A 22,951-nucleotide genomic window follows, 5' to 3' on the forward strand; every position below is an offset into this window, starting at 1 on the left:
TCACCGTCATCCTAGCCCGTGGTTTCCATCTGAGAGCGAAACAAAGGTAGATAAATATGCATATAAGCTAGCCTCAATGGGTTGAAGGGCTTATATGGTGTGCAGGCATCGTCTTGTGTTGTGTCATCGCGCATGCAACTCAGATCACAAGGGCAAGGCCATCCAACAACAGCGGTCAGTCGGATCCATGACTAGACCGCCGGCCCGCCCCGTCGTGTACTTTGCCGTCCATGCAGCGTTACGTGCGTGCGCGCTCTCACCATGCCGTTTCCAAACTCACGTTGACCATGGCTTCCCTGTTGTCTGCTGTACAGGTGTGCGCGGGCTAGATCATCCGAAATGCGAGGTGGCGACCCGGTATGTTTGTGACATCCATGATCAGCCCAGCTTACTCGTGCTGTCTGTAGCATAGAGATGCTGCTGCGCTGGTACCTCTGTTCAACAACTGGTGACTATGATTCCACTGCGTTAAGGCGGTGATGACCGAGTATAAGTTCATGTAAATTACGTAGATGGTGAATGATATAATACAGTTTTTCTATACTGTATCAAACATCTGGAAGGCATCTCGATATACGCAGCTATGGTCAGTTCTGCTCATATAGAGTCCATCCTGCTCAGTTGTGCTCAGCGCTGCTCAGCGTCTTAGTCGCTTTTCGCTGAGCCCAGCTGACGTGAACTGAGCAGAGCGGCGGTGCTATCTTGCTCAGCTCTGCTCCGCCCTGCTCAGACGGTGTTTCGACTGGGGATCAGGAGTTGCAACGCTCCAGCCGTATAAAGCATTAGTCTCACAGACCGCGATCATAACCTCCGAGGCTAAGGATGCTGCTTGAATTGAATAACGCCAACTACATCGCTATATAGGAGCCCATACGAGGTGCGTCATACGCTCAACGATTGAACTCAGTGATCTCTCAGTCATAGAACGCGGCTCCTTGTATGGCTTTGCAGGTCACTGCCTATTGCTTGTTCGCGTTGATCAGCTCCAATCTATCTGCGAGATGTGGGAGGCTTGCTTTGGGTATTCCACTCTCAGGCCCAAAAATCACCAGGAGGCCGGCCTCCGAATAAGATACGATATCCGATGAGCTTGTGCCATGGTCCACGGCAGACAACTATGCGTATCGACAAGTAGGTTAATGATAGCGACGGTTCTCGGGACTTGCCGGTGGCGTAAGATTTCCGGCACGCGCAACAGTCCACGGTCCACGATGTCATTGAACGCAAAGGAGCTCGGATACATATTCTGCTGGAGCGCCATGCAAGGTCACCGCTGGCAACAGAGCACAGTGTTACCCGACTGCAATTGTTTGTACCTCTTGGGCATGCATGCGGTCCAATGAGCTCGACATGGAGTGCTTAGTTAGTGCTAGGGGCGGTACCGGCGAAGAAGTAGCCGTGGGTGGCAAACATATATGGCTTAGAGAGCCATTCACCATCATCCCAAGACGCGGACCCGCTGCCAAACCGGCAGATTTGGGTCCTACTGCCCAGTATCCTCCGTGTACCGGACCCAGTAAGAATGTGCGCATTTTTCGTAGTTCTGTCCCATCCTTGTGTTGCTGAAAGGTTTATCAAGGCCCGGCACCGACCTACCCTCACCGTGGGCCGTGGTGAATAACTACGCGTTCCGACGGACCGAGGGTGTAACGTATGTCAAAGTCATCGACAGCGACGGTGATTCGTCACGCTGGCCTGGGAATGATACGAAAAAGCCCATTGTGCGGACCTATGACGAAGACGGGAAGATCGATTACTATGTACCACTTGAAAGGGACGTCGCTGAGAACATGGAAGGGAGGCTGGAAAAGAAGGATCATAGATGGAGAAAGAAATTGGGGGGAGCATTCGCTCGTCATGTATTGAACCATGGCAAGGGTGTGTAATCTGATGACCTGGGGGCTAGTTCAACAATGCCTGACGAATAAGATAGATCCTGGAGATGATGACTACGTCGATCCGGACAAGTGCATTCTCGAAGAATTTCCCAGAGGGTACAAAGCCTTTGACCATTACAAAGGCGACCGCGAGGATGTTTATCTATTCGGTAAGACCATCCACAACAGAGTCTTCGCCCACCCTCATGATGGCTGGTGAAAGGGTGTTGCCGTTGCACATCCTTCAGGTCGCCTGAAGAGTTTTATCCCCATCTCCAGTGGTTAGCTAGAGGAAGGCTTGCCGACCCTGGATGTGACTGTCCCTATTGCAGTACTACCTCGATGGAAACGATCGGACGGCGATACTTCGATAAAGAACCCCGACCGAAGAAGCCTAGCCGAGTCGAGGAGAGCCGTCAGTTCCAGCAGGCCCGCAAAGCGATTGCTCAGGACAGTCAAAACTTAAAGGTAGACAAGAAGTTCAACGAAGGACGTCGCCCGGGGCCTCCGACTGGTGCGGCACAGCACCCTGAAGATGCAGCTGCGCCTCACCCTTCGAATGACACTAACTCGGGCGACGACGAACTTCGCTATGAATCTAGCAATAAGTCTTCTAACCATCATTCCACCCTCTCGCCGCCGCCGGCCAGTCGTCCTCGGATCGCACAGCGCGCGAAGGATGCAGTATTGTCTCTCATCAGACCCTTATCCCCGAATTACGACTCTGCATCGCCTGTGGCTGGCCCATCGAGCACTCATCCAACCCATGCAGGGTTTGCCCCTCTTGACGACTCAGAAAGGATCCGTCACTTGGCGGATGTCCGGGAACGACCCCTTATTCTAACCCCTGATCCGAGTTCACAACACACCGGCCCCACGGATCGTATGGTATGAGGCCTCATTACTCCAATCGATTTCTGAAGTGCCTCAACTACTTTATCTGATTTAGGGCGTGTGAACGATTTCATAGGAGTCAATCGCACTAGGTAACATCGGCGCTATGGGGATGGATACCGCCGCAGTACCTTGTCCTGCCGTTGCTGACGACGTCTAGCCTCAGCAGGCAGTGTGACGAGCACGTTTGGTGGTAGCAACCATTGCTTTTGGCTTCCGTGCCTTATAGTACACCCTCCATATGATTCCTGTCCGTAGCTCTGTCCCATGCTGTCTGTAACATTATTGTGAACCGCTACCGTGTCCGTATCCATTTTGGCCGGTTATATGACGACCTTCCGCTGATAAGATGATGGAAGTGTTTTAATTCCTCCTCATGTCGATACAATAACAGGACAGCAAATGAGTGCGCCCAGGGGAAAAACGACTCCCGAAGTCCTCTAATAAAACACGAAAAGCCACAGAATATTGCCTCGCCCAGCGAGCCATTGCCACTTAGAAGTTCTCCTTGCCGAAGAAGAACCGGGTGCCCTTGGGGTTGGAGTACTTGTTGCTCATCTTGTGGAGCACGCGAGACAGGGCCGCGGGACCGCAGAAGAACACACCGACATCCGTCTCCGGGTGCTTGTCTGCGATGGAGCCAAACACGCGATCCCAGTTCGGGCGGCCGAAGTGCGTCGGGGCGCGGAGGGAGGTGATCGCGTCCTTCTCGGCACCGACATCCTGGACGATGATGTTCGTCATGTCGTTCTCGTTGATCTTGGCCGTAAGGTAAATGTTGATCTCGATCCGGTTCTGGGTGTCCTGCTCCTCGACTGCATGCAGAAGAGAGTGGAACCACTCCGCGGTACCGAAGTCACGGATGACCCAAGTGAAGTACACCTTGGACAGGCGTGTCGGCTTGGACTGGTTGAAGTTGTTCATGCGGTACCAAATGGTCTTCAGGATGGACGCGAACGGCGTAACACCAATACCAGCGCCAACGAGGAGCACGGTCTCGAACTTCAAGAAATCTTCCGAGGCCGAACCGAACGGACCGTCGACCATGACACGGGGAAGAACGCGGTTGACAGGCGGGTTGGTGGCGGTTCCGATGACCTTTCCTCCAGGCTCAACCTTCTCGCCCTTGCCCTTCGATTCGAAATCGCAACCCACGGCCTTGGCCAGTGCGCTCGTGAAGTCGCCGACAACACGAATATGGACCGATATGTAGTCTTCCTCGGGAGCGGAGGTGAGAGTGAACGGGTGCCACTGGAAGTAAGAAACCTCAGGGCAGGAGAGGAAGATGTATTGGCCCGCGCGAGTAGTGGTCTTCTCCTTCTTGATCTGGAGTTCCATAACCTTCGAAGGGTGCTGGATGACCTTCGAAATGTAGGTGCGGTGGCGAGAGCGAACTTCACGGAGGACACGCTCGTAGATCCAGATGACACCGCCAACAAGCCAGTAGCGCTGGAAGAAGACAGTTATCAACTAACGCACATATACGCTGTTATCGTCTGAGCTCACCCAGAAGACTCCAATGGTGTTGAACGAGCAGTAAGGAGGCCTGTCCGGCTTGATCATGCAGAACATTCCGTGGAGCTGCCAGTTGATGAAGAAGACGATGAACAGGTGGTGCGAGTACCAGAAGCGCTCGAAGTGAGCACGGCGGCTGCTCTCACGCGCGAACCAGGCCATGATGCCGAGGGCAACCGTCATGATCCAGCCTGTGAGACCGGGACCAGTGATGAAGTTGGCGGCGAGGAAGGCGACAATGCGCTGGCCGGTGTTGTGCGCGTCGGTGTCCGCCATCGCGAGCAGAGCGAAGTTGCGCATATGGGCGACAATGTGAACAACAGACATCCAGACGATCATCCATCCCGTGGCCTTGTGGAACAAGATATTCTTGTCGAAGGGGATAATGTCGTTCAGGGCAGTGCGGCGGAGGAGAGACACGAAGTTACGGCACACAGGCAGGAGGATCATAGCCGCGTCGACGTGCAGAACCAAAGCCGCTGTACGGGCGATGGCTGCAGGACCTCTTTCAGTAACCAAATTCACGTCATAACCGCGGCGGACTCACGGAAAGTGATGCCGAACGTAGCACGCGCGGTGACCGAGTTGTCCTTCAGGTCATAGTGAAGGAAACCGAGGACAGCTACGATGAGGTGGAGGAAGATCCAGACGTAGAACGTGATACGCCTTCCGCCCTCATTGATCATCCACATCTTGTACCGCTGCAACAGCGTCTTGGGTTTCTCAGGCGCCTTGGGCATCGTGCTGCCGTTGGTGTTGCTGCGCTGCAAGCCCTGGAGCCGGCGACGCTCCGTCTTGTTGCGCTGGAGGTGACCTGGCTCAACGCCGCCGTTGGCGTACACGTTGGGCATGTCCGGGTGTTGGTCGAGGGCGCTGGAGGCCCTGTCGGAGAAGTCAAGCCCCGAGGAGCGCTTGCTGTTGTAGGCCATGGCTTGGCTCTAGGGCGACGTGGTAGTCGTGTTTAATTTAGTGGAAGTAGTCGATCGATGTCCTGCACGGCGCTGGGCGAGTAGGGTCGAATGGGTAAGGACCGGCCTGCGGGGAACAGGGAAGGAGTGAGGACGAGAAAGAAAAGGGATCCTGTGGCTCTGATCCCGTCTGTCGCGGGCTGATGAGCGTTCTGACCGGCCGCCTTTGCTGGGGGTCGCCATGCCACCGCCTTCCAGGCCGTTCCCAGTCGCCGCCTCCGCCTTCCAGACCTGATGCTCATGGTAATCCTTGTCTTCGCACTCGTTGCCTCGCACGACGCAACGTAGTCCGTAGCGCCGTCTCAGTTGCATTGACGAGCAATATCAACCAGCTATGCGACTCTCTTCGTGGCCACTGCTGGTCAGACATCTAACAAATAGCGGTGCACCGACCGCGTCTGAGATCAGAGCCCTGCAACATCCCGGATTGATCGTCTACCCGCGGCAGCCGCTGCCGAATGTAATCAGGAATAGTCGACTGCCCCAGTAGTCATCAATGCTTTGCGACCACTCGCATCCATCTTCGGCTCACGCTCAGCCTTTGCGTCCGGCGGTGACATCGACAACTATTCACGGACACTTCTGCACAGAAATACCCCGGCGCTTTGCGTGTGCGTCCCCACGGATCTGACGCTCATCATCAATCGACAATCTTGCATAGCTACCAAACCCTCGGGCCCTGCGGTGGGTCGCCGGCCAAGCAACTTCCACGGACACGCAGGATAATAAACGCAGCAAACTGGCAGCAAATCATCAAAGCGCGTCCTGCACATTTGATACGCAGTGGTGCTTATACCCGTCATGAAGTACCAGTCGAGTTACACGGTGCTAAAGGAGATCATTGACATCCATGCACTGCCGATAGATTATGATAGTGACCCACCAGATAGCCCGGTGTAATTCACAACGTTCTTGCATATCAGCTCGACGCTCGCGCCAGCAGGGGGGGAGACATCAAAGTCCGCGAACTTGATGTTCGGACAAGGCACAGCGGGGCTGCACTCGATATCGACAACTGGCAAGGCGTCAATCAAGCAGTTCGCGGGCAGTTCATCGCACACTCACGTTTAGCAGTTGCGGCCGTGCCAGTGAAATCCTCAAATGCCACATTGCTGAACTGCAGCGTCGACGGCGCGTCTCCGCTATGCGCTCCGTTGGTCTGGTACAGGGCCACGGGCTTGTTAACTCTGTCAAGCTTGGCATGCTTGACGACGACGTTCTTGACATGACCAGTCGCTCCTCCTCCACCAGTCGGAGGGACGCCATTCACAGTGCCATCCCATGATTTCAAGTAGACGCCGTTCTGCATGTTCGGTTGAATGGACGAGTTGAGCCGAATGAGGTGGAGGTTTTGCATGGTGACGTTCTCCACGATATCGGGTAGGTCAACATATTGGCCTAATGAACCTGAGATAGCTTCCGTTAGGTTGCCACTATGCTGAGGACAGCTAGTACTCACCGATGGCGATGCCATTTCCTCCTCGGCAGGTGACACCGTCGATGAAAAGATTTGTCGAATTCTATCCGACGCTGTGTCAGCGAGATCAACATGAAACGTTCTGTCCTCACTCCTTTGATTGCCAAGCAATCGTCTCCGCAGGTGATCTACAAGACGTTGAGAACCGATGTCGGACAAATAAGTAGGCATAGCCACGCACATCCCAGTTCTTGAGTACGACAGAATCCGAGCGATATGTATCGATACCATCCGTGTTTGGCACAATGCTAAAACCGGGTTGGTCATGGTCATCTTTTGAAATCGGAAAGATGCTGCGCTCACTTCTTCCCTACCCATGCAGGATCGGTGTTGGTCGCGTTGCAGTACATCCCGTCATACACGACTTGTGTACTTTGGGCAACTGTGTTGCACCAGAACGGCTGCGCCTCGATCCTGAAATCCTTCACAACGCCCCTCGTGACGTTGCTTAACGTAAGTGCGATGGGCCGCCCGTCGCCGTCTTCGCGCGTGCGATTTGCATAGTAGCTCCACCAGGGCTGACCGTTGCCGTTGATACCGCCGGTGTTGTGGGCGTCGACAAGGAAGTCAGACCCGGTGAGCACAAACCACGAGGCTTGGTTTTGGATGAAGACGACGCGGTACGTATTGGCGGCATCGAGCCAATATTGGATGTCGGGAATAAACTGGACACATGTTGAACGGAGATCAGGAGATATCCAAGGGAATATATGCGCTAGCACATACGCTGAGGTAGCCATTCAGATGTACCTCGGAGTTCTTGAGATGCCAGGTCATTTTTCTGAACGGCAAGGTGAGCTCATACGAAACTAAGGGATGCAAGGGACGCACGCACCTTGTGATATTGTACTCCCCCTCCGCAAATGTGGTGATGCCACCGTGCCCACACTTCGTGATAGCGGCTTCAATCTGGGCACAACATCAGCAAGAGGTCGAGGAACGATGGCACAAAAGAAAGCGTCGCTACACCGAACTGCAAAATGCTCTTCTGCTCACCTGGCTGGTATCATCCTTTCCCTTCCCTAGCGGTTTGAGGTGGCACTGTAAATGCTTGTTCGACGCAGACGGTCGCGAGTCCGCAAACGCAGGACCAGACGCGTACGCCTGATGCAGCAGCGACACCAGTGCCAAAGATCCCTGCAGCCACTTCATCCCGAAAGCCGCTGGTGAAGATTGTTGCCTTGTCTGCCTTTATACTGCGGGCGTCACTGCGCCAACGCGTACGCGCGGAGCCGTCCAGGTCATGACCTCCGGAGCGGTAGCAGACGATCCTGTGACTGGAGACATGACCTCGAGGATGACTTCGTCGGGGAGAAGAGCAGAGGGCGCGCCGGCAAGCGGCGGGCCGCACGCTCCGCTATTTGCGGACGCATCATAATTACACTCGAAGCTGTAGGCCGGGGACGCATGACCTTGACCGCATCGTTGTTCCAGACGTTTCGAAATTCTAGTGATACATTCCCATAGGTATCGCAGCCTCCGAGGTGCAACACGCCGCAGCCTATCGATAGATGTGTAATTTACTTGAAGATTTGGCCTTTGAAACCAGGGAGGATAGTGGCCCCATCCTTATACTCGCCCTGTGCTTGTTGCCACTTTTGCTTGCTGAACGTGAACTCTGCGACGGTGATTAGTTTGCACACACGGGACCATGCAGCATCAGGCGTTTCTAACCTTCCATGGTGGGAACGTGAACACCTTCCCTTTCGAACTCGTTCTGGGTGTACCCCTCACGTTTCAGGACTGGGCTATCGACAGTCGAGAGGACGAGGTCGTTGCGAGGACTGGTGAAGACAGCGTAAGCAAGCTCGGCTGGCACCAGAATGGCTATGCTTACCGAGCAAAGTACAGCAATCCCAAACGGTCGACATGTTGTTGGTCCTTAGGTGGGGCTGCGACACTGCATCCAGCGCACGGGTCAGCCCATCCGTGTATATGAATGTATAGGAATGCGGACCGATGAATGGTCGACTTGATGTATCCACCAGTCAAGAACGACAAAGCGTCACAGGTGTTGACGGTGAGCGTACCGTCTTGCGGCTTTACCCACTTCCACTGCCCAGTGAGATGATCCTTGATTTGCAGGGCCGCAACGGGTTGCTGAATTTGCAAATAATATTCAGACGGGGTGCGTAATATCACCCGATAAGGTGCTCACCCTGAAGAGCAGAGTGATGGTGCCGAGATCTGTGTGCCCCTGGCCCCAGATCCCACCAATCTGCTTCGTCTCCTCTGCCGTGTACTTGGAATACTTCATGTAGCGTAGATGATCCTCGCTCTTGTCTTCGTACCGGTGTCGGCTGGTGAAGTAATCTTCCGGAAGTTCGAGGGCCAGCGCGATTAGCGTATGCAACGGGTCCAACACCTCCGAATGCAGCGATCTCGCGAACTCTTCGATCTCCTCGATGTGGTCTGCGACCGGCGCGGGGTGGTTCTGAGGGAAATCGCCGTTGAACTCTGACGGTGCAAACTCTGATCAGCGCAATCGGATCCTTCTCGTGCATAGGATCACCTACTGGGGATGTTATAGACTTCCGTGCGGTCACGGAGGCCGCCTTGGATGATCCGCCGACCGGCAGGGCGGTACCCGTTGTACTGCCCGTTGTCGAGATCAGGAACGTACTTCAGCTTCTCCTCCAAAGGAAGCTCATAGAACGCCTGGCCGATGGCGAATTGACGATTGACGCGCTCCTGGGAGATGTTGAAGTTCTTCACGTAGAAGAAACCTAGGCAAGGTGAATTAGTCATTGATTTCCGTATCTTCGTAGAGGAAGTACCGAAGGTGCGAATGGCTTCGATCAGCGTCTGCGCGAGCTGTCGCTTTCCCTCAGAAGTACTAACGAGCGAGAGGTCGATCGTCGGTACTGCAACAGAAAGGTTCGTGACATAGCTTCAGTCACTCCGAGCAAGTCATACGTACAGTCTGCCCAGTCCAGATTCTCCTTCGTTTCTGCGACATGGTTGTAGGATGAGAGAGAGGTAGGTGCGCCCATGATGGTCAGAGAGGTTGACGAGTGCTGAGCTCGCCGCTGAGTCACTTAACACGGCTGGCTGCTTTTGCACTATATCTCTCATGTAGATATAGACAGGCCAATTGCGTGCTCTGGGAGGCATAATACACCATCGCCCCCAGCTTGGTCATGTTACAGTATTGAGTGGACCGGAACGCATTTACCGTGCAGCTCGACGGAGAAAGGCTGCCCTCCGAGAGATAAGCCCCAGTTGATAGGAGGTCCAGATGCATCTGTCAACTTCGATCCGCCTGCCGTTGAGTGGGATACGGAATGCGATTCGTCGTGCAGTTGCACACAATCCTCAGATATATACGCGCGTGTCTGTAGCCTACGCTGACGCAGTCCGAGCCTACCAGTCGTATGCTTGCCGGGTCTGGCAACGAAAGGAACGTCCTGTATCAGTGCGAATATCGCCGACGTCGAACTCAAACAGAGAGGTAGTGCTCAGAGGGTGCCAGGATGGTGCAAGAGCCAAGGAGTGACGCGCCATCCCGCCTCACGCGGGCCGCGTCTCGGACTCGTTGGAGTCGGCGCGATGGCCGAACGGTTCCTGTCTTCGACTTCTGCACCTCTGAAGGCGATTCGGCAGATCTTCCGGGACCAGGTACAGATAGTCGCCCAGCGTTTGCGCCATTTCATCCTTGCATGTCCTCAGCCGCTTGGATCCCTCCTCTTTATCATGGACTCGTTTGCTGCGTCGAGGATGATTGTGTTGCGCTTCGCTCACTCTCGTTCGCAACCCGATGTCCTCTATCATATCTCGCGTTCGGCGGAATCCCGTAGGGAATGTCCTCGTCGATGTCTTTGACTGTGAGTTATCGTCCAGCATGTTCCGTTGCCCATTCTCATACCAGGATGGGCGACAGGGTACCCGGCGCATCTGCCAGCCGCCGAGCGCAAGCTCTTGCGAAAACTCGATCTTAGCATATTGGTTTTTGCAAGCTTAAGCTGTCAGTGGTCGCAATCAGCTCCGATGGGATGCATGCTCACCGCGATTGGGTTTAGTTTTCTGCAAATACCTTGATCAATCCAACATTACCAATGCGTGGGCATAATCATACCACGTCTCAAAGACGCCTAAATCTGACCCGATGATAGCTACGTATCTGGAATGAAAGAAGACATCCATGCCGATGGCAACGCTCTCAACTACTTCACTGTGGCATGGACCACTGCGTATGTGATTGGGCAAGTGCCGTTAGTGTCATTACAGAGTCGACCTGGCATGTGAGTGGCATACTTATGCAGAGTGACATGACACCTAATCACTGGGTCCTCAGTGCCCCGTATTTCTTGCCCACTCTAGAAATCATATGGGCGATCCTCACATTCTCTCAGAGCCGGGTGACCAAGCTTTGGCAAATGTATCTTCTTCGCGCTTTGGTATGCGACCCGATCAACACGTCCCTGAACCTCCACTGATGACTGGCATAGGTCGGGTTTTTTGAGGCTCCATCTTTTGCCGGGACGCATCTCATCCTTGGAAGCTGGTATAAACCAGAAGAATTATTCAAGCGCGCTGGGTATGCTCCAAATTTCCCTCCTGCTTACGAGTAAAAGCTGATCAGACTCGCTGGTTCAGAACGTGGTTCATGGGCAACTCCCTTGGATCAATGTTCAGGTATTGTCCTCTGAAAAGTGTTGTACATAGAGGCTCAGCCCCTCCTTTCGCTTCAGCGGGTATTTGCAAGCTGCAGCGTACAAAAATCTCAATGGAGTAATGGGGCTCAGTGGTTGGCAATGGCTCTTTGTTATCGACGGTAAGCCACCCCTACCTTGGTAGATACTGATTGACCGATAAAATACTGTCCAGGTGTCATCACACTTCCCATTGCATTTTTGGGCTTCGCATTTTTCCGTTAGTAAACGTCCGAACATTCTGTCAAGATCCGCGCTCACCTTGTTTCCGCTGTAGCCGGTCTTCCAAATTCTCGCAAGCCGTGGTTCTTCACGGTCGACGAATACAATCTTGCAAAGACTCGCCTCGGGCGGGACCACAAACAAGCAAGCCGCGAAGGCGTCTCGTTCAAGTCGATCAAAAGGACTTTGACCCGGTCCAAGATCTGGTACCTTTGTGTTGTGATTTACATTTGCCTGATACAAGCGCATTACTGGACGGGTTATATGGCGCTGTGGTTGAAGGTGCTTTTTCTGCCGGGTACCCCTACGAACGCTTTGATAGGGTGCTGACCCTTTTGAGCAGTCTGAGGCACCGAAGTATTCAGTACCGCAGATCAATACGCTGCCAACGTTCATCAACCTTATCTCCGCCTTTTCCTCCTGGTTCGGCACAACCGTTGCGGGCATTGTGTCGGTTTGGAAACTCTTTACGATCCCGCAGATCTTCTTGACCTTCAGGTTCGTCCCACCGTTCGTCCGGGTTCATGAACATCGCTCATATTGGTCCTGCTTTACAGTTTGATCGTTCTTACGATATGGACCGTGCCGGATGGCCTCAAGTTCTTCGCATTCTATTCCAGCGGCCTCTCAGGCATGACGAGCCCCATATTGTACTCCTGGATCAATACAGTGCTTAGAGGGGATACCGAATCAAGGGCGTTCGGTATGTCCGCTCATTGACATCGATTGAATACCAGTTCTTACGATTGGTGTAGTGTTCTCTTCGATGATGACGCTTGGCTATTGGTAGGTGATAACCTTGATGAGTATTCTAGGCCTGACCTGGTTCCCAGCACCCAGATATGGGTTCCGTTGTTTACCTTCCCCACCGTCGAGGCCCCTCGGTTCCCCCACGGGTACCCGGCATCGCTCGCGTTTCTTATCGCGATGTGGGTGTTGATGATGCTCGGGTGTTACTGGTGGAGGGCACCGGGCTCTGCGAACATACCCAGAACCGAGGAAGACCCGGAGGAGTTCAAGGGAGATTCGTACAGCGAAGGAAGTTTGGAGGAAGGGAAAGATGAAGTGGAACTTGACAAATCGAGCTTGGACGCAGAGCCAGCACTGCACGGTGAACATGATGAGCGGAAGTAGGCAGGCGTCGGTCGCGACGATCTGCGACGGGTATCAGCGACAGCTCAATAGATGTGTAGATAAAGATTTCCTTCACGATCATCCCATTAGCCAGCGAAACAGAGCGAGGCACTATGCTTCCTGAGGGGCGTGCTGGACCGCCATACGAGGTAAGCTCGGTGCTGTCGATGCACCGTGCTGTATCATACTGTATATACGTACGTGCCGGCCTTGAGGACGTGGATTCTATTCTTGGCTTTGATGTGAGAAGAACACAGTCATGGGGCAATTCCAGTTGTCATCGAGATCTGCAGTTTGTCCTCGACCGTATGTAGATTCAACATCAATTCAACATTGTGACTCCGTCGCATATCTCACGGGGAGTCCCCAACGAAGCGTTCAAGCACGGGCCGCCCGTATTTCTCTCCCGCAATGTCTCCCCCAACAGCTCTGGCTCTCTAAAGAAAGCGGCGTAAGCAGGCTGTACGGGTTGGAGACATGACAAACGCGAGTCAGAGCGCTGTGTCTGTGAAGCAGCCTGTAGACATCCCGGGACATCTCAGATCTTCTTTTGGCATTTGCCCTCGCCGGCGCGGGTTACTGTATCGCCCCTGCGCCGAACTGATCTAAATATAAACACCTCTGTTATGAGAATTCGTGAAGGAGCCAAGGATGCTATATCGCTATGAACTTATACTCGTCGCTCGAAGATCTTCGTGTCTCGGTCAGGCTGAGTGCGACATGAAGGATACATGTCAGACTGCTGTTGTATACACGTGTTCACGACAATAGCGCCGGGATGCTACACTGCGGTGCTTTCCAGTTCCGGATGACTTGCACAGGTATCGGTGCAGGAAAGCGGTGTTCATTTGTGTGAACAAGGGATGCGGGGGAGGGCGCTGACGGTCGCATAAATACCGATTGGGCCTGAGCCCCTGTGCAACCTAACCCATCCTCGACCTGCAATGTTCGGACATATCGCCCACAAGATCGGCGGGAAATCCAAGAAACTGTTCGGCCGCGAGCCATCTCCCAGCTCACCGGCGACACCGACTCGTCGAACGCCACCTTCGCCTCCGTCTTCCAGCTCCAACGTCCGGTCGGCAGCTGAAGCCAAGAGCACGCAGCCTATTGCCCCCAAGGACGCACCAGACGTGCAACAGGACGCGACGGTTGGTAGGACGGGTGGCGCCGTTGTAAGCGGATCACATACTTATAACTGATTCGAATAACGATCAAACCGTTATCCGAGCAGCAGGAGGAATCATCCGGCTCTCACTCTGCGAATACAACGTCTGCCATGTCCAGCTCGCAAGGTCTGACGACCGTGCCGTGTCAGGTCAGACCTGATCCGCCCCCTATCTGGGGCTTGGTGATGTGGATGCAATCATGCTGACGGATGAGTGGTTGATCTATTAGTACCGAACAGGGAAGACATTGGGCAGCGGAACATACGCTATCGTGAAGGAGGCCGTGCACATCAAGACGGGCAAGTACTATGCATGCAAGGTCATAAACAAGAAGCTTATGGAGGGCCGGGAATACATGGTACGCGATACCCTATGACTGCAACGCGTCGTCATGGCTCAGCCTGGCGAATGACATAGGTCCGGAATGAAATCGCGGTTCTCAAGCGGATATCCAGCGGACACGCCAACATTGTAACCTTGCACGACTACTTCGAGGTCAGCAACCGATCCGATACTGCCACTCCTTTACTGCCACTCCTTCGTTCTAAACCGAGCTTCACCTAGACCGCCCACAATCTCTATCTCTGTTTTGATTTATGCACGGGAGGCGAGCTATTTGACCGCATATGCGCCAAGGGCAACTACTATGAAGCGTATGCACTATCACCCCTTGATTTTCTGGACACTCAATTCAACTCGTCTCGTTCAGGGACGCCGCTGCTCTTGTACGCACCATCTTGAACGCCGTTAAGTACATCCACGACTGCGGGATCGTACACCGCGATCTCAAGCCAGAAAACCTACTCTTCCTCACGAAGGCCGAGGATTCCAACATCATGATTGCCGACTTTGGCCTCAGTCGTATAATGACGGAAGACAAATTCAACCTCCTGACTGAAATCTGTGGCACACCAGGCGTGAGTCGCAGGGCATTATCATTGAGTTCTTGTATAAACGCATCTACCTAGTACATGGCACCGGAAATATTCAAGAAGGGTGCGGACGGACTTACTCTTCCATTCGCCATCTAGATGCTGAATGGCCCCGTTGCACTGCAGTTGGCCATGGGAAGCCGGTCGATATCTGGGCCATCGGCGTCATTACCTACTTTTTGCTTTGCGGCTATACTCCTTTCGACCGTGACACACAACAAGAAGAGTCGGAAGCCATCATGGCTGGTGATTACAAGTTCGAGCCCGGTGAGTCCTCTTGGTTATGTTCATCAACGAGTGTTGTCAACGTTCGCGTGCCAAAGAGGAATACTGGGCCAATGTTTCACCAATGGCGAAAGATTTCGTCAGCTACTGTCTGACCGTCGATCCGAATGACCGTCCCACTGCCGAGCAGGCTCTCGCTCACGGGTGGCTCGCCGACGAGAAGCCGCACTTCGTTCCAGATCCTGAGAGCCCGACCGGCGGCCCAACTGATCTCCTGCCGAACATGCAGAAGGCCTTCAATGCGAAGAAGACTTGTGCGTAATCGTGTTCCTCAGACTGCGACCGACGCTCACGTTACACGTAGTCCGCAAGGCCGTCCTAGGTATGATGGCGATGAAGCGTATGACGATGGGTGCCGCATCACACATGACTGCGGACGAAGTCCACGCTATCAATCGCAACGTCGCCCAGTACAAGGAAGAGTCCGAAAAGGCATGTGCATGTCCGTGGCTCTCAGTCTACAACTTTCCAACCGTCTCTGCAGGAACAAATCGACTCGGAGCAGCACGTCCAGCGTTTCGAGAGCGAGGAGGCGGACTCGTTGAAGAACCAAGACGATGCGGCGTCACCCAACGCTCGAGCTGTGTCTGGAGACGATTCGACTTATGGATCAGCCTCAGGCACCGAGGTTTCGGGCATGGAGAAGATGTCATTGGACGGGAAGGAAAAAAAGGCGTGAACATATCAACCCAACTAATACCGCTTGCACTTGCTTCTTGCTATTCCGTTCTTGCATTCAGAATTCGTGTACACTATGATCGAAGTGAGTTCCGTATCACGATTACCGCCCGTTTCGCCCCCAGTCACTGCGTACAAGTCCAGTAGTCGATGAGGAGCACCCGCTCGGTCATCGATCAATGAGCCTCGAAAGCAACGATTGAAATGCCGCAGGTATATCCTGAGTGTTGGCGACGTTGAACGCACGTCCGGGGAATTGGCGGGAGACCCTGGGCGGGGCCAACATCAGAAACGTCGGACATATGCGGTGTAGCATAATTACCATGCAGCCTCAGAGCTTTCACCGATGCATATCAAGGCAGTATTCACTTTCTTGTCTTTGTCCATCGCTCGTTTGAGGTCTTGGGGTGTGATATTGTATCTCGCAAAATTCGCATCCGTGATAGCAACCACAATCCATTCATCTGCATAGGACGTCAATCTCAAGTGCCTCTGATAGCTTGAGAGACATACCAGCATCGTATTTCGCAACCTCCGTGACAGCCTTCTCGATCGCCTCCACTAAAAAGAAAAGGTGTTTGCGCCTCTCGAGCTATAAATGACAAGCACATACCGGTATGGTCACCCGCAAAAGCATATTGTGTTATCATGTTCATCTTCTCCACGACTTTCCAGCGATCTCTCGTGTCCGCTGGAGGTTTCTCAAGCTCGACCAGAGGAATATCGGCTCCGTCGCCCGACTAGACAATTTGCGGGTCAACTACGGTCACTGTATATCGGCATTGTTCTGAACTAACATGCCCGTATATCTAGCATACATCTTATCAGTAAAGATAGGAAATAATCAAGGGAAGTACCGACATCCCAGGCGTATTTATCAGGTCTGGCGATACGTTGCAGGCTCTCCATGAGCATCACCGCTAAAATGGATTTAGCTCCAGCGTCGTCATTCATGTTCCCGTCGCTGTTTACCTGTCTCGAGGCTTCTTCGCAGACGACCGTCATTCTGAAACCGATACCTTAACGTTTTATCAGATCATGGCCGAAACCGGGACACGGTCCATATACCCACATGGATCCGCTTAGATCGAACAAAAACCTGATTCGTTTCGGTCTGATAGAAAGTAGTCAGCGTCTACGTTGAAAGAACTGTTCAAGCATAGTCATTACTTGATCTGAGGTCTTCCAAGCTCCGGCTTATCAACGCCTCTTCGTTTGTATACAGTCGCCTCTCCGGTCAGACCCTCAGTGAGACGACTCTCGTCAAGTTCGCCGTCTGTTTGCCTTTTCACCTGAAGGCAGTCAGTGGACGCACACCTATCTGGTCTACCCCGCCATACCCAAACTCTTTCTTCCTCTCTGGCTGCGAGATCTGCGCCAAACACAAGTCAGGCTTTGGATTGTCAACCTATGGAATACGCCGACTTTCGAGAAGATCGTGCAGGCGGACGATGTGAGGTTCAACTGCCGACATCAATGCAGCGTACCCCTTGGCCTCCAAGGTGCTCATGTTCAACTCTGTGATTCCGTTGTTTTGTTTGTTTGGTAATAAGTTTATGAACGCACCCTCCAATCTACGAGCGAGTTCTTGTCTGGCCATATCTCTCGCTTGCTCCTTGATCTGCTCAGGCACTTCATTCTTCAGCTGGTCTGAGACCTACGACGGGATTAGGTGATTATGCGTAGCTCATCGACAAAGTAATACCTGATATACATCATGGCCTTTGAACAGGCGCATGTAACCTCCACGTCCACCCAGTCCAGCAGTGTCTCGACCTCCTACCTTGATAATCCATGAGCAGGGTTCGCTGAGGCGAGGATCGCGGCATAGGTTTCTACGTACCCCTCCTGCCCAAGTATTGCCACCGATATGCGGTTCGTTGTTGGGGTCATCTTTACCATGATTTGGTTTGTCGAGGTCGGCCGAACCCTTAGGGTCAAATCTCAAGTCAAGGACCTTTTTGCGTGCCTGATCTCTGGCGGCATGTAGTCCGATATGGTTCACGGACAATCTTACATCATCACAGTCAACGGGGCCCTCAGAATCTTCAGACCATAGGACTGACCCATGATCCTGCAATATCTGAGCTAGTTTGTGCACGGTCTCCGGCTTCGCCACGTCAAAATCGAAGACATTCCTCAATGAAGTCTCTAGAGAATCCTCTGGGTATGCTTGAAGATGGCGGACCAGGTTTATGAGCTCTGAGCACCAGTAAGTATCACTTTCTGACTTGAGACAGTAGCAAACCTAACCCCTGAGGGAATACGGATAAGTTAGGGTGTTGATTTCGTATGCGCGTCGCAAGTCGTGGAACACGCCGATGAGTCGCAGCATCAGATCCTCGTCCAACTCAGGAGCGAGTTGCGACAATAAACGTCTTTCGGAGTGAATGTCCGGGTTCATCACGGCGTGCCTGCGCATGCGCTGTCTATGAGAAACTGCATACCGAGCATAGGATGGACTTGCTTACAAACTGAAGTTATCGCCGAGGACCTGCAGGAAATGGTTGCCGAGGAAAGCTATTGCGCCCGCTCAGCGGTGATACCACCTTACTTTCTAAATCTACTCACGATAGCCGGGACGATTAGCGAGCAGCACAAGCCGGAAGTTAGGATGAAGAACAATATCTCCCGGGCGGTTGTACGCTGAAGAGATCCTGCGGCCATCCGGGAGCGACATCTCTCCCTGAGCAGCCAAGCTCCGGAAGACAGCGACAACGTGTTCGGGCTGTGAAAGTCGTCGTCGTCAAATCATGCGGTCATGACGGAGAAGGATCAGACAACAACGAACGGCTTTGTCCGCTTCGTCGACGACGACCACACGGCCTAGCTTGATTCCGCGCAGGAGTGGTGAGTCTTGGTACCGGATCACACCACTCTCTACGGTGGTCTGAAGCATGATTTGGCTGACAGTAGAGTCTCGATGTAATTGCATGTATTCTCGCGGGCGTCCGAGCATTTCTAGAAGTTTATCAATCATCGCATTCTTACCTACGCCCTGCAGTATTGCACCAATGATCATCTCTTCATGACTCAGCCATCATATAACTCGCACCTGATTACCAAGCAGTACGAGATGCTCTCCGAGGAGTTCCAGGTCAATGGCCATTTCTCGCATCAAACCCGACTGCAGGCTATTCTCGTGAAAGCGGGTAACATGTGGAACATATGACGATACGCCTTCCGGATCCTCGTCGGGGTTGAAGCGGGCTATCGCGACTGCTTGAAACGTCTTGCCAGAGCCAGATGCCGCTGGGAAAATCAATTTGTCCTCTTCACGCACAGGCGCCGGATTATACTGAGTGCATGGCATGAGTAGTGATTTGCTTTCAGGTCATAGCTATGACTTGCCAGCGCAATTCTCTTCAGGATGCCGCATTCTTCCATAAGAGTTTCCACGTCTAATCTTTCGAGAGAGGGCATAAATTCCGTCATGATGGCGCGACTAAGCATGGAGTGCAGATCATCATCCCATGGTAACCTCCGAGTGATCCTTATAAGCGACCTCGTCCCAAGTTTGCGATTCTTTTGCACAACATCGGAGGTCATCCGTTCCCGGTATCTCTGAGCGAAATGTACCAGTTGACTCGCAATTGCCGTTGGACAGGTCGTTGCGAGGAGGATCTGCGTCTCCTCGGTCGTACCCATAGGAAGGGCCAGAATCGGAAAGAACATGTTTGCGTGCTCGATAGTGAGCCAGTCTCTGAGAGGAACTGATTTGGAAGGCGTGCTGATGATCCGTAGTGATGGCGCGGTGATGGCCAGCTCCGATGTAGCCTAGTAAAACGACCTCAGTACAGAGCACACAGCGCAAAAAAGAGCCGAAGCTCCAATCGCGAACCTCGTCTTGAGCTATCTGAGCAACGATGCGTTTGCCGTGCCAGAGCTCCAGCTCTCTGTCCTGTAAGAGACGCGCAAGCGATCCTGCGGTCGATCCGATTGCATCAGTTCCTTCGAGGTGTATTAGACGGTCTTTCGCAAGGCTCGCCGATATCAAGGGGCTAATAATTCTTCTAGTGAGCCTGTGAGATCGCATGAACGCGACTGAGCTCACCTGGGTTCCCATGAAGAACTACCGTCCTCTGCAATGTGTCTCCGCATCACCAACTCACGTCCTCCGAGGTCCTTGTACAAATGGATTGACTCCATATCGTACCCTAAAAGCTCGGAGAAGGTACGAACTAGCAGAGATGTTGAGCATGAAGCAGTCGATGGCATGGCTGGAGGGATGAACGACATATCGAAGTCAAGGGCATGACCTTGCAGGAGGCAAGTCAATAAGCCCAGGAAACGTCCCGTAGGCAGGAAGTCCGGGAGTTTCTGAAGGGGGAAAGCCCGGAAAGGGCGAGATCCAGCAGCGACCTTGCAGATGACTGTAGCAGAGGCCTGCGAATTCTGGAAATGCACCTTCGCAGAGGTTGCACTGTCCCGCTCGATATGGGCTAGACGGTACCCTAGCAAACCGATATCGGTCTCTGTATCTGCTGATGCAGGGCTACCAAGGCGACTTATCCCTGCTTCCTCCATTTGCCGACTCAACAGTGCCCAGACTTGAAATGGCGCGTGCAGTAATGATGGATGCAAGGTTAGGATCAGACGCGCCATCTGTGCGGGGGATAGTTGAGCGGGAGCCGGAAAACGAGTTGCGAGCGCCGTTAATTTTGCGATCGCAGTTTGAGGGAATGGCGGGAGGGTCGACCTCGAAACTGCTTGCAATGCATCGTGAGACTCATTCGCAAGTTGCGTCGCGAGGATGATTCCACGTAGCTTCTCGACGAGAGATGCAGACTCTTGGCTGAGACTGATTGTCGATTTACGAACGAGTGCCTGAGTAGCGCCTACAGGATCGATGAAACGGGCCTGAAAGCGACTCCGAAATGGCGGGTCGAGGGGATAGCCGGGAAAAGGAGGTACTGGCGCGCCTATGGCAATAACACGAAAGTTCTTGTGCGCGGGAATGAATGCTGCAGCAATTTCCCGAGGGGTCTCCATCAGTGCGCGACGGTGCGGATGCACAATATGCGTTCCATCTTCAAGATTCCTACGCTACACCGTTGAATTGAGGGCATTACAAGTTATGATCGATTACTGACATTTCCCTGTTTTCCAGGAGATTGTTGAGGAGCTACATACAAGACGGTCAGCATGTTTTCACATGGGAATATGTGCATACTTACCGGCATTATCCCTCGCTCTGCCTTCTCAATCCCTTCCAATATCAGGATACGACCATACTTTGCTGCACGGACAGTGGCGCTGTCCACGTAGTTCAGAGTACCTCCGGCCTTGATTTCTCGTCCTTGCTTCAGCTCCGTCTCTCCCACGTCCCGATGAAGCGCAACATGTTCGTATTCAGTGTTGATCAACCTAGGATTGTTACTTGTCTGCCAAATATATGGAGCGTAGCACGCTCACCGGCAAAATGTCATGACGAGTCTCCTCGCATACGGCCCTGGTTGCGATAACAGAAAAACATCTTGCCCAAGCAGGTATTTCTGCAAGAGGAAATGTAAGTTGTCCAAATTGAAGTTATCCTGTACATCGAGAATCAAATGGTCGCCAAGGTGCGGCAGTCGACTGGGTGTCGCTGAAGGGGTGATGTCTAAGGTGATGTCTCCCAACTTGAGGGTACCAATCGTGCTGGTTTGGGCAGAGAGGCTCGATAAGATGCCGTTCAGGCGACGCGGTGCAGAGCCCATGGATCTCGACGGTAGCAAGGATATGAACGGCCTATGCGGCCTATGCGACTAGAGCAAGAGAACAGAACATCCACGTCCGGAGTTGGCTCCCGGGTGATGTTTACCGGATACCGTCCCCGAGGGATTTGGCCGGTGGCAGTCTCCGATCTCAGCAGGTTTACATATTCGTGCGCAGAACAGCGCAACGCTGATGTGTGGAGCCGGCAAATGTCACTGTGGGTAAAAACATGTGATACCAAGTCTCTCCTCCCGTTACTTATAAGGTAGACCTCATGCGCGTCCGACCCCATAGCACGCGACACGCGTGACATTAGACGTCATACGAGCGAAAAGTTGATTGTCTCCCGGTCTGAGTAGCTTTCGTTCGAGATGCAACTGGGGTTCTACGATAATGTACTGTGCCGAAGTTTGACTGCTGCTTTCGAAACGCAAGAATAAGATCCTCGGGAGGAGAGATGAAAACAAGACCGAGGCATGTGATGGACTGCCCTCAGTGCCAAGCCGTGCAACTTGGAGGTTTCTCCTTTCCGCCGCCGTCACAAAACCGGCACCGCTGTATTGACTATCTGGCATCCATTGAGCTCTGTGGCACGTCGGGGATCACGACTTGACGTTATGCCCTACAAGAAGGGCCATTTGCGCAAGTGTAACCTCGGCCAGTACGCACAACCTTGTCGCCGCCACGTTGGAGCTATCAGCACGGAGGAGAACAGAAAATGTATGTCGCCAGCAGTATATCCATCTTACCGTACTCAGTATGATGTCTACTAGTTTCCATGCCTCCAGTTACCCAACTGTCTTGCAGCGGCAGCGCGCCTCAATGAGGTTCAGGGATTGGTCACACTGCGTCACAGTCATGCCTCACACTCTCGCGCACCTTCTCTCCTTTCGCAGTTTGCACTCTCATCAGTAATTGTCAACGGTCATATCTATGTACAGGAGACATCTATAAAATGCCGGTAACACTTTCGGTGAGAGCTAGTCTAATTGAGAGTTATTTGAATTTTTGCACCTATTACGTCTAATGTCACGCGTGTCGCGTGCTATGGGGTCGGACGCGCATGAGGTCTACCTTAGTTACTTACTAGCCAGGCTCCTAAACCATCCGCTCGTATCGCGTTCTACTCCTTCAATCCTAGACGCCGGGCAATGCTAGATTCTAGTAGATGGGAAAGATCTTCCTAATATGTAGATGTATTATGTCATGTCCCAAAAAGGTTAACCGAGATTCCTTTTTGAGCCCTGTAACGAAGGAGTGAACGCGATAGAGCGGCTGGCCCAGATGGCAATTTCAAATTGCCTTGCCGCTCGGCACATCTCCGTAAGAACTATTCTAGGGCTCGGTTAGCAGTTTCATTAAGGTGCCCTTTCAGCTGAATAAACCATCAGCTTCCTCCGGATCAGGCAATGATTCCCGACGCATTTTGCACTCCCTGCGGGCTGCTGGTG

General features: G+C 53.0%; 7 protein-coding genes across 7 annotated transcripts; 3 read left to right on the forward strand and 4 right to left on the reverse strand.

The window, feature by feature from the left end:
* Positions 1 to 2,219: 2,219 nt before the first annotated feature.
* PUNSTDRAFT_130152 (uncharacterized protein) lies at positions 2,220 to 2,835 on the forward strand (the record flags this gene model as incomplete). The annotated part of the gene is made up of 2 exons (XM_007379380.1): positions 2,220 to 2,765; positions 2,827 to 2,835. The coding sequence occupies 2 exons, from the start codon at positions 2,220 to 2,222 to the stop codon at positions 2,833 to 2,835; spliced, it is 555 nt and encodes a 184-aa protein (XP_007379442.1).
* Positions 2,836 to 3,266: 431 nt separating this feature from the next.
* On the reverse strand, positions 3,267 to 5,026 carry PUNSTDRAFT_58473 (NADPH oxidase B; the record flags this gene model as incomplete). The annotated part of the gene is made up of 3 exons (XM_007379381.1): positions 3,267 to 4,220; positions 4,278 to 4,780; positions 4,834 to 5,026. 3 exons carry the CDS (start codon positions 5,024 to 5,026, stop codon positions 3,267 to 3,269), a joined length of 1,650 nt encoding a protein of 549 aa, XP_007379443.1.
* Positions 5,027 to 6,120: 1,094 nt separating this feature from the next.
* PUNSTDRAFT_154787 (uncharacterized protein) lies at positions 6,121 to 7,883 on the reverse strand (the record flags this gene model as incomplete). The annotated part of the gene is made up of 9 exons (XM_007379610.1): positions 6,121 to 6,269; positions 6,314 to 6,661; positions 6,714 to 6,774; positions 6,824 to 6,859; positions 6,913 to 6,979; positions 7,035 to 7,396; positions 7,458 to 7,512; positions 7,567 to 7,640; positions 7,728 to 7,883. The coding sequence occupies 9 exons, from the start codon at positions 7,881 to 7,883 to the stop codon at positions 6,121 to 6,123; spliced, it is 1,308 nt and encodes a 435-aa protein (XP_007379672.1).
* A 368-nt stretch (positions 7,884 to 8,251) lies between these two features.
* On the reverse strand, positions 8,252 to 9,754 carry PUNSTDRAFT_96467 (flavonol synthase; the record flags this gene model as incomplete). The annotated part of the gene is made up of 8 exons (XM_007379382.1): positions 9,652 to 9,754; positions 9,509 to 9,595; positions 9,248 to 9,457; positions 8,890 to 9,188; positions 8,689 to 8,831; positions 8,569 to 8,631; positions 8,406 to 8,515; positions 8,252 to 8,349 (listed from the first exon to the last, which is right to left on the reverse strand). The coding sequence occupies exons 1-8, from the start codon at positions 9,722 to 9,724 to the stop codon at positions 8,252 to 8,254; spliced, it is 1,083 nt and encodes a 360-aa protein (XP_007379444.1). The 5' UTR covers positions 9,725 to 9,754.
* A 734-nt stretch (positions 9,755 to 10,488) lies between these two features.
* Positions 10,489 to 12,739, forward strand: PUNSTDRAFT_58167 (MFS general substrate transporter; the record flags this gene model as incomplete). The annotated part of the gene is made up of 14 exons (XM_007379383.1): positions 10,489 to 10,555; positions 10,612 to 10,695; positions 10,751 to 10,790; positions 10,844 to 10,972; positions 11,026 to 11,128; positions 11,180 to 11,268; positions 11,328 to 11,366; positions 11,423 to 11,505; positions 11,559 to 11,603; positions 11,661 to 11,887; positions 11,949 to 12,103; positions 12,163 to 12,308; positions 12,361 to 12,391; positions 12,439 to 12,739. The coding sequence occupies 14 exons, from the start codon at positions 10,489 to 10,491 to the stop codon at positions 12,737 to 12,739; spliced, it is 1,539 nt and encodes a 512-aa protein (XP_007379445.1).
* Positions 12,740 to 13,680: 941 nt separating this feature from the next.
* On the forward strand, positions 13,681 to 15,923 carry PUNSTDRAFT_140800 (Pkinase-domain-containing protein; the record flags this gene model as incomplete). The annotated part of the gene is made up of 11 exons (XM_007379384.1): positions 13,681 to 13,914; positions 13,974 to 14,057; positions 14,138 to 14,266; positions 14,326 to 14,403; positions 14,473 to 14,561; positions 14,618 to 14,825; positions 14,877 to 14,904; positions 14,967 to 15,107; positions 15,164 to 15,379; positions 15,430 to 15,557; positions 15,610 to 15,923. The coding sequence occupies 11 exons, from the start codon at positions 13,684 to 13,686 to the stop codon at positions 15,802 to 15,804; spliced, it is 1,527 nt and encodes a 508-aa protein (XP_007379446.1). The 3' UTR covers positions 15,805 to 15,923.
* A 49-nt stretch (positions 15,924 to 15,972) lies between these two features.
* PUNSTDRAFT_118001 (uncharacterized protein) lies at positions 15,973 to 21,502 on the reverse strand (the record flags this gene model as incomplete). The annotated part of the gene is made up of 26 exons (XM_007379385.1): positions 15,973 to 16,072; positions 16,126 to 16,267; positions 16,317 to 16,364; positions 16,417 to 16,543; positions 16,601 to 16,612; positions 16,665 to 16,723; positions 16,776 to 16,822; positions 16,876 to 16,917; positions 16,974 to 17,095; positions 17,144 to 17,175; positions 17,229 to 17,321; positions 17,370 to 17,460; positions 17,509 to 17,586; positions 17,647 to 17,815; positions 17,870 to 18,005; positions 18,057 to 18,217; positions 18,275 to 18,323; positions 18,375 to 18,531; positions 18,595 to 18,801; positions 18,859 to 19,101; positions 19,155 to 19,580; positions 19,645 to 19,804; positions 19,858 to 20,844; positions 20,897 to 20,928; positions 20,981 to 21,170; positions 21,219 to 21,502. The coding sequence occupies 26 exons, from the start codon at positions 21,500 to 21,502 to the stop codon at positions 15,973 to 15,975; spliced, it is 4,194 nt and encodes a 1,397-aa protein (XP_007379447.1).
* Positions 21,503 to 22,951: the final 1,449 nt, after the last annotated feature.

The sequence above is a fragment of the Punctularia strigosozonata genome, assembly GCF_000264995.1.
Source record: "Punctularia strigosozonata HHB-11173 SS5 unplaced genomic scaffold PUNSTscaffold_1, whole genome shotgun sequence".
NCBI lineage: Eukaryota > Fungi > Basidiomycota > Agaricomycetes > Corticiales > Punctulariaceae > Punctularia > Punctularia strigosozonata.